The 8,935-nt window shown below is 35.3% G+C and overlaps 1 protein-coding gene and 1 long non-coding RNA gene across 2 annotated transcripts; one reads left to right on the top strand and one right to left on the bottom strand.

The window, feature by feature from the left end:
* Window positions 1-687: 687 nt before the first annotated feature.
* LOC139904300 (probable phospholipid-transporting ATPase 4) lies at window positions 688-5,980 on the top strand. Its single transcript, XM_071886237.1, has 10 exons — window positions 688-2,599; window positions 2,801-2,911; window positions 2,987-3,263; window positions 3,437-3,525; window positions 3,670-3,754; window positions 3,908-4,117; window positions 4,282-4,407; window positions 4,519-4,617; window positions 4,753-4,944; window positions 5,019-5,980. The coding sequence occupies exons 1-10, from the start codon at window positions 816-818 to the stop codon at window positions 5,691-5,693; spliced, it is 3,648 nt and encodes a 1,215-aa protein (XP_071742338.1). The 5' UTR covers window positions 688-815; the 3' UTR covers window positions 5,694-5,980.
* An 844-nt stretch (window positions 5,981-6,824) lies between these two features.
* LOC139904484 (uncharacterized) lies at window positions 6,825-8,704 on the bottom strand. The gene is made up of 2 exons (XR_011778838.1): window positions 8,533-8,704; window positions 6,825-6,981 (listed from the first exon to the last, which is right to left on the bottom strand). It is a non-coding gene; the product is annotated as an uncharacterized lncRNA (long non-coding RNA).
* Between the last annotated feature and the right edge of the window lie 231 nt (window positions 8,705-8,935).

Genomic DNA, 8,935 nt, shown 5'->3' with positions numbered 1-8,935 from the left:
GTTGAATTAATCACTGGGTTGTGCTAACTTATTATTACAATTGTAATGTATATTCTTTTCTTGATTTTCTGTAGCTAATATTATATATTTATTAAAGTTTTATTATTTTACGTTACTGAGTATGATCTTGTAGTATAAAGTTTACTGTTGTTGTATTAATTGTAACTGCTACGGAGTAATTTACTTATATCGTAAGGTTCTGAAGCTGATCTTTTTTCCCCATAAAATTTTGGCATCATGATTATGTGTTAGTACTGAATAAATATGCATCTGTAGAATTTTGCTGTGTATTAATTTTAAGAAGTTTGTTTCAGATCAATGCTCGTAATTTATGCATATGTGAATTAAAAAGACTAAAACCATTGTCGCATAATGTATATAGTAGGTTAAAATCGAAATCGAAGTTTGTTGCCTTTGATATATCTTTTTCAGTATGTGTATCTAAAACCAAACTGTTTGGCTGAATGTAAACTTGGCACCAACTGGGAATACTAAATTTGATCAATAGTGCTTTACTATGTTATTGTCAAATTTAAAGCATGAAAAATATGCATTTTTATTATTCAAAAACCTTTCTTGTATGACATATTTTCTGGTAAAAAAATGTAAATGGTTAGGATTATCAGCTATTAACCAAATTATGTTTATGCAGGATATTTCTGGTTTTCTTGAATTCTGGTGTCAGTTTTCTTCTAACTATAATTCACATTCTAAATCCATCCTTCGAGATTTACTTACGATCTTGAAATTTATAACACTAAGGCTCTTAAAGGAATGCACTTTTAGTGGTTACTGCGAGAAATTTTAATTAAAAAATGGCTCATGGAAGGATACGTGCCAAGATAAAGAGAAGTAGTCTTTACACATTCGGATGCATACGACCGCCTCGTGAATCGACAGACGAGCCTCATCTATTTCGTGGGCCCGGTTTTTCTAGACATGTTTGTTGTAACCAACCTCAATTACATCAAAAGAAACCACTCAAATACAGCAAGAATTACATATCAACCACAAAGTATAATGTAATTACTTTTTTACCAAAAGCCCTCTTTGAGCAATTTCGACGTGTTGCAAATGTGTACTTCCTCTTAGCTGCATTTCTTTCATTGACCCCCGTCTCACCCTTTTCAGCTTACAGTATGATTGCACCATTAGCTTTTGTGATCGGGATTAGTATGTGTAAAGAAGCTGTTGAAAATTGGCATCGATTCATGCAGGACATGAAGGTAAATATGAGGAAAGTGAGGGTTCATAATGGCGAGGGTGATTTTTTACCGAAACCGTGGATGAATATATGCGTCGGGGATGTTGTAAAAGTGGAAAAAGATCAGTTTTTTCCGGCGGATTTACTTTTGTTATCGTCTAGTTACGAAGACGGGATTTGTTACGTTGAAACAATGAATCTAGATGGTGAGACGAACTTAAAAGTTAAAAGAGCTTTAGAAACGACCTTAACTTTAGATGATGATTCCATTTTTAAAGATTTTAGAGCAACAATCAAATGCGAGGACCCGAACCCGAATCTTTATACATTTGTCGGGAATCTTGAATATGAACGCCAAGTGTTTCCTGTTGACCCGAGTCAGATTTTGCTTCGGGACTCGAAGCTGCGGAACACGGGTCACGTTTACGGGGTGGTGATATTTTCGGGTCATGATAGTAAAGTGATGCAAAACGCTACTAAATCACCTTCTAAAAGAAGCACGATTGAGAAGCAAATGGACAAGATTATTTACGTCTTGTTTACCCTTTTGGTGTTAATATCATTAATTAGTTCAACAGGTTTTGCTATTAAAACAAAAACACAAATGCCAAGTTGGTGGTACTTGCAGGCTCCCGATGCTGATGGTTTATACGATCCCAACCGTGCTGCAGCATCGGGGTTTTATCATTTGGTTACTGCCTTAATTCTGTATGGGTATTTGATACCGATCTCACTTTATGTTTCTATTGAGCTTGTGAAGGTTTTGCAAGCGTTGTTTATAAATCAAGATATCCACATGTACGATGAAGAAACGGGTACTCCAGCGCAAGCGCGTACCTCGAATTTGAACGAAGAATTAGGGATGGTTGACACAATTTTGTCTGATAAAACCGGGACTTTAACGTGTAATCAAATGGACTTTTTGAAGTGTTCGATTGCGGGAATCCCGTATGGTATGCGGTCGAGTGAAGTTGAGCTTGCTGCCGCCAGTCAAATGGCTATGGATCTTGAAGGGCATGGTGGTGATTTCTCGGGTCGACCCGGTGGACATAACGGGTCGGAAATTGAGTTGGATACGGTAGTGACACCGAGAGAAAGTTCACAAACGGCTATTAAGGGATTTAGCTTTGAGGATAATCGGCTTATGAATGGGAATTGGTCACGAGAGAACAATCCAGATGTTTTGTTGTTGTTTTTTCGAATACTTGCTCTTTGTCACACAGCGATTCCTGAGTATAATGAAGAGACGGATACTTATAGCTATGAAGCCGAATCACCAGATGAAGGAGCTTTTCTTGTTGCTGCAAGAGAGTTCGGGTTTGAATTTTGTAAAAGAACGCAATCAAGTATATTTGTTCGCGAGAGGCATTTTTCTTCTCAAGAATTTGTTGAAAGGTTTGAACTTTATGTTAATTAGTTATGTTACTGTTTCTAAATCTCACAAATTTGGATCATATTAATGAAATAGGCTGAATTGGGTGATTATTATCCCCAACGGGTCAAATGTGATACTGTTTATAAGTGGGTCAACCCCACTTTCTCATTTTTCAACCTCTATATATTGTTATGTTTAACGTATGCTTTCCTATTTTATAGGGAGTTCAAACTTCTAAACCTGTTGGACTTCACAAGCAAACGAAAACGGATGTCGGTTATTGTTCAGGACGAGACCGGGCAGATTTATTTACTGTGCAAAGGGGCAGACAGGTCAGTGTCCCATTTTTGTTTTCGAGACACGTGATGTTTCTACATTTGTATTTATACCTTATATGCCTGTCACAGCATTATATTTGATCGTTTATCCAAAAATGGGAGAGTATTTGAGGAGGCGACTACAAAGCATCTAAATGATTATGGGGAAGCTGGACTACGTACACTGGCACTTGCGTACAAAAAGCTGGAACCGTCTGAATACGTTGCGTGGAATGATGAGTTTATTAAGGCCAAAACTTCGATTGGTGGTGACAGAGACATAATGCTTGAACGAGTATCAGACATGATGGAAAAAGATCTGATTCTTGTTGGTGCAACTGCAGTTGAGGATAAGCTGCAACCAGGGGTATAGATTCCATAGTCACATTATTTAATTATGACTTACTGCTGGAAAAATTGGCGGGTCGGGTGGATTGAAAGGTTTGGGTCATAACGGGTCACATAAGCAAATTGATCGAAATGTGCTTACTATATCATTTATTGTTACATTAGCGTAAGCTTTTCCTTTTTCATGTACAGGTGCCTCAATGTATTGATAAATTGGCTCAAGCTGGGCTTAAGTTATGGGTTCTAACAGGCGATAAAATGGAAACTGCAATTAACATAGGGTATGTCGTCTCTCACGCTTTGGATGGTTCCTTACGTATGTAGTTAACGAGTGTTTGAATGGGAATTCTGTTGAATTAATGTCGTTTTTTCAACTGTTTGGTATAAGAGTTTTGGAAGATATGAATATATGTTGGTTTGTGCAGATTTGCATGTAGTTTGCTTAGGCAGGGCATGAAGCAAATATGTATCTCAACAAATGTGGATATGTTGAACCAAGATACAAAGAAGGTACATTATATGTATTTATATTAATTAATATTAATATTATCTATAAAAGCAGGTACTTTTTATGTTCTCTTTATCCAATGATATTTTGAATATGTAAAGAAAGAATGGAACTTTTACTTAAGCTAGTGTTGATTTATTATTTGTAATGATCAGGCTCAAAAGGAGAGCATAGTAATGCAAATAACGAATGCTTCTCAAATGATTAAGCTTGAAAAGGATCCACATGCTGCATTTGCATTGATTATCGATGGGAAGACTTTAACTTATGCTTTGGAGGAAGATTTGAAGCATCAGTTTTTAAATTTAGCCGTTGATTGCGCTTCTGTCATATGCTGTCGTGTCTCTCCTAAGCAGAAAGCCCTGGTAACATAAATAATACGTAGTAGTAAAAAAATCTTACATCAAGAATATATTCATATTTATTAAATTTATATAATTATAAGGACAAAATATACTATAGGAAATATGATTTTGAAAACTGTTTATTACAATTATGATCTAATAATGTGTTAAAATGTTGAAATTAGGTTACGAGATTGGTGAAAGAAGGGACAGGGAAAACAACGTTAGCAATTGGAGATGGTGCAAATGATGTGGGAATGATTCAAGAAGCAGATATTGGTGTTGGAATAAGTGGCGTTGAAGGAATGCAGGTTCGTAATACGTAAACGAATTTGTCTCTGACTTTCATTGTCTTTTTTGGTACAAAGATCGTTTCGATTTCTGGTATGTAGTAAGGTTTACAAACTTGATATTCTGTGCAGGCTGTGATGGCTAGTGACTTCTCTATTGCACAGTTTCGGTTTCTGGAGAGGCTTTTGGTCGTACATGGTCATTGGTGCTATAAGCGAATCGCCCAAATGGTAACCACATTCCTGTCGTATCAATATTTTTAAATGATAACAAAAAAAAAAAAAATTAATAATTAAACGGGTTTCCTTAAACGTTTTATTAACATGTTTAAATAGACTTGTAACAAATGATTCTGTGCAACACAGATATGCTATTTCTTTTACAAGAACATTGCTTTTGGGCTTACACTTTTCTACTTTGAGGCATTTACGGGCTTCTCAGGGCAATCGGTGTACGACGATTGGTATATGCTTCTATTCAATGTTGTTCTTACATCATTGCCCGTTATCGCACTTGGTGTTTTTGAGCAAGACGTATCCTCCGACATCTGCTTGCAGGTTACCTTTCTTCTTATACTTTTTTTCTTTTTTCTTTATTTTCTTTATTAATTTTATTTCTTTTTTATTTGTAGTTTCCAGCATTGTATCAGCAAGGACCAAGAAATCTATTTTTCGACTGGTACCGTATATTTGGCTGGATGGGAAACGGTCTGTATTGTTCTCTCATCGTATTCTTTCTCAACATCATCATTTTTTATGACCAAGCGTTCCGGATAGGCGGGCAGACAGCTGACATGACTGTAGTGGGGACCGCTATGTTCACGTGTGTGATCTACGCCGTCAATTGTCAAATCGCCCTCACCATGAGCCACTTCACATGGATACAACACTTTCTAATTGGTTTTAGTATCCTCGCGTGGTACGTGTTTCTTGTACTATACGGGATGATGTCTCCGGAACTTTCTGGAAATGCGTATCAAATCTTTGTGGAAGCACTTGCTCCTGCTCCCATATTTTGGTTGAGCATACTTTTGGTAACGGTGGCGTGTAATCTACCGTATTTGGCTCACATATCGTTTCAAAGATCGTTTAATCCAATGGATCATCATGTGATTCAAGAAATTAAATATTATAAGAAAGATGTTGAGGATCGACATATGTGGACTAGAGAAAGATCGAAAGCTAGACAAGAAACAAAAATCGGGTTTTCAGCGAGGGTAGATGCAAAGATAAGACATCTGCGACAAATGTTGCAGAAGAAGTCTTCTGTATTGAGTCCTCGTGTTGCTTTGGCCGCAACTCGGTAACCTTTATATTCTCTTTTTGGTTTTTCTGGTAATGTTTATAGTTATGTGTAGGGTTTGTAAGTTCATTTCTCATGTTCCTTTTTTTTTTTTTTTTTTTTTTTTTTTTTTTTTTTTTTTGGAGTTGGGCGTTTTTTGATTCATTAAAGATATATGGAAAAAGTATAGTGGCATTTGTATGTAGAAGTATTGAAAGTGGGGTTCATTTGCAGGCAGTGAAAATAGTCAATATTCGTATGGGTTGACTTTGACAATTTGTTATGTTTGTTACTTAACTGTTTGTCGTGTAAGCCTGATCAATATCTTTAATTCTAACGTAGTTTGGGATAATAGTGGATCAAGAAATTTAAAACAAGGCATGATCAACATTCGTCTTTTGTTTGCCTTAGTTGTTTGTTGCTTTGTTTGTACTTTGTAATTGTTGGCGTTTTCCTTTGTTTGGTTATATTAGTGTGGCTTGGGTGTTTTGTTCGACCTTTGGTCTGTCCCTGTATGTTTCTTGGTTTGGCTTTCAACGATTTGTTGAGGTGCTGTTATATATATAGTTGTATGTTTTTTTGCCAAATAAAATGAAATAAAAAATGTGTCAAACATGTACCTTAAAAGAAAAGATTTATGTGGATTGAAATTTATCATTATAGCTTCTTTATGTTAGCTAAGATTGATGCAGTTGTTCCGGCAAGGATTGTTAGTGGTAAAGAAGATGGATCGACTTTTGACGGTGGTGGTGTCGCGGAGATATGAGGAGGGACTCTTCGTCGTTTGCATCTGGCTTGGAGTATTCGTTTTTCATCTAGATTGGGCAAAACAATTCGTTTTGAAACGGTGAAAGTGAGCCTATTAAGTCCGTCTCTAAAAGTAAGAAGGTTAGCATCGTTGTGGAGAAGTTTCGCGCATGGTGACGAAGATGTTGAATTTGGCAGACAGTGAAAATAGTCAATATTGGCAAAGGGTTGACTTTGACAATTTCTAATGTTTACTACAACTACTTGTTGTAACATTCCGCCAAAATTCATATGACGGCATGTTAACAAAAGGTCCCACAACAATGGTTACGCCCCCACTAAATACATCAGACGTTTTCAAAAGATTCACGTTTATTATTCAAAAGTTTCCATAACTAGAAGGTTTCCATAAGTAGTAAGTGACTCAAAATTCAACTAAATACGCTTATTAAAATAAAGTGTTATAGGTTCAAATGTGAATAGTACATGTTTAAAATAACAGCTGAACTCCGGCCATGCAAGTATGCGACCTCTAATCAACATCAGAAGCAACATCCCCTAAGAACCTGAGAATAAACATGCTAAAGGTCAACAAAGACGTTAGTGAATTCAAATGTTTATAAATCATAAGTACTAGTATAGACCACGAGATTTCATTGTAAAACATTTGTAAAAACATATACATCATGAGCACTTGAAATACGAAGATTAACACCACACATAGTATCCTATGTGATTCTCTTTAACCCTTTCTAGTGTACACTTGCTCTAGTGTATCGTTTACGAAGTAATAAGCACCTTAGTTAATTAGGGTGGGGTTGTCAAACCCGATAGATCTATCCATATGATTCACGCTTACAAAGTGTTTAACGTATTCAATTCAAGGGCTTTCTGAGCGGTAACTCATGTATATAAAAGTTATGTACTCGTATCTATATTGTAAAGTATAAAACAACATGTATTCTCATCCCGAGTATAAACAATTAAGGTTTAAAAGTGGGACTGTGAACTCACATTTGATTGCACAGCTAAGTATTCAACAAAAGAAAAATAAGCTGAATATCCTTGACTCGAGTACTTAACCTAAAAATACGTTTGTCAATAAGTGTCTAATAAAGCTAAGGCGGGTCATTGTATAACCATAAGTCCTATGCTCGAGATTGATGCAAAAGCCAACCAAAGTCAACAACTGTCAAAGAAAGTCAACCCTTATGAAAAGTAAACACTTTAAAATAAAAGTGAACATAGAAGTTAAACGCGCAATTGATAGTCAAGAATTAAAGTTTTGACATCAAATATACATGTTTTTAAACTTTTCAGCTTTATCGGAAAAACACGACATTAGCGCCCTCAAACAATTAGTCATATCTCACAAAATAAAAATCAAGAAATTCTAAAAAATCTCCAGATCGGTAGATTATCCGATTAGCTTTCTAAAAGGTCCGAATAAGCTATCTTTATAGCCAAAATTCACGACGACATTTTCAGCACGTGCAGTTAGAGCAAAATATTCATAACTAAATCATAAAATGTCAAAAGCTTTTTATTCCACTTGGAGAATTTAATTAACACACTACACTATCATCTTTGAAGAATTGAAAGAAATTGGTTTTGCCAATTGGTGGAGTTTATTCCTACAACTTGAAAATTCTTGTTTGACACCAATTCATACACGTTTTTGTAATCAACATAACTTACTCTTAAAAATTCAAAATATGTTCACACCAATATGAAAATCTTCCTTTATGTGTCTAATTTCATCCGTCCAAAATTTAGAATTTATTACCTTTCCGATTTTCTAAAATAACAGATTTAGTGAGCACAGGTAGGATTTAAACACCGCGTAAAATTCCAATTTTGAATTAATCGTAACTCAAAAACCGTTCGTCGAATACTCAAGTGTGATACATGGTTATGTTTCCAAAATCCAGAAATCAAGTTCACTAATTATTATTAACATATTACAAAATGAATTTTTATTAAACTATCGCTACGCCTACGATAATCATATCAACACATATTCATGCATACAATCATATACTCGAGCACTAGAATTATATACACTATAAATAATGAATAAAAGTCAGAGATTAAAAGTTAGTATTTCGAGTTGATACCCTGAAAAGCAAAATTGATCGGATGGATGCATAGAGGAAATCGAGACTAGCAAGAATCTATAATCAATTTAGTGTTTTGATGGAGGATTGATGGAGAAGGGATGATGAAGATGTCGATAGTGAACATTAAACCCACGGCCAGAAAGAAGAGAGAAAAAAGATATAGTGTAGTTTATTTTGTAATGATACTAGTTTATAACCCGCCACTTCGCTGACTTTTTAAATAGGGAAAATTGATTCAAAATGCATCAAACTTTTATCAAAATTCTATTGTATGCATTTAACTTTCAAAAGTCCTATTATATACATTCAACTTTGTATTTTCTCTTATTGTATGCATTCAACCTGTTATAACAGGTTACCTTCTAGGTCACCTTCTAAATATTTACATCTTTAGTCCCTC

The sequence above is a fragment of the Rutidosis leptorrhynchoides genome, chromosome 4, assembly GCF_046630445.1.
Source record: "Rutidosis leptorrhynchoides isolate AG116_Rl617_1_P2 chromosome 4, CSIRO_AGI_Rlap_v1, whole genome shotgun sequence".
In the NCBI taxonomy this organism is placed as follows: Eukaryota; Viridiplantae; Streptophyta; class Magnoliopsida; order Asterales; family Asteraceae; genus Rutidosis; species Rutidosis leptorrhynchoides.
This window is presented reverse-complemented; position numbering and strand designations above follow the sequence as displayed.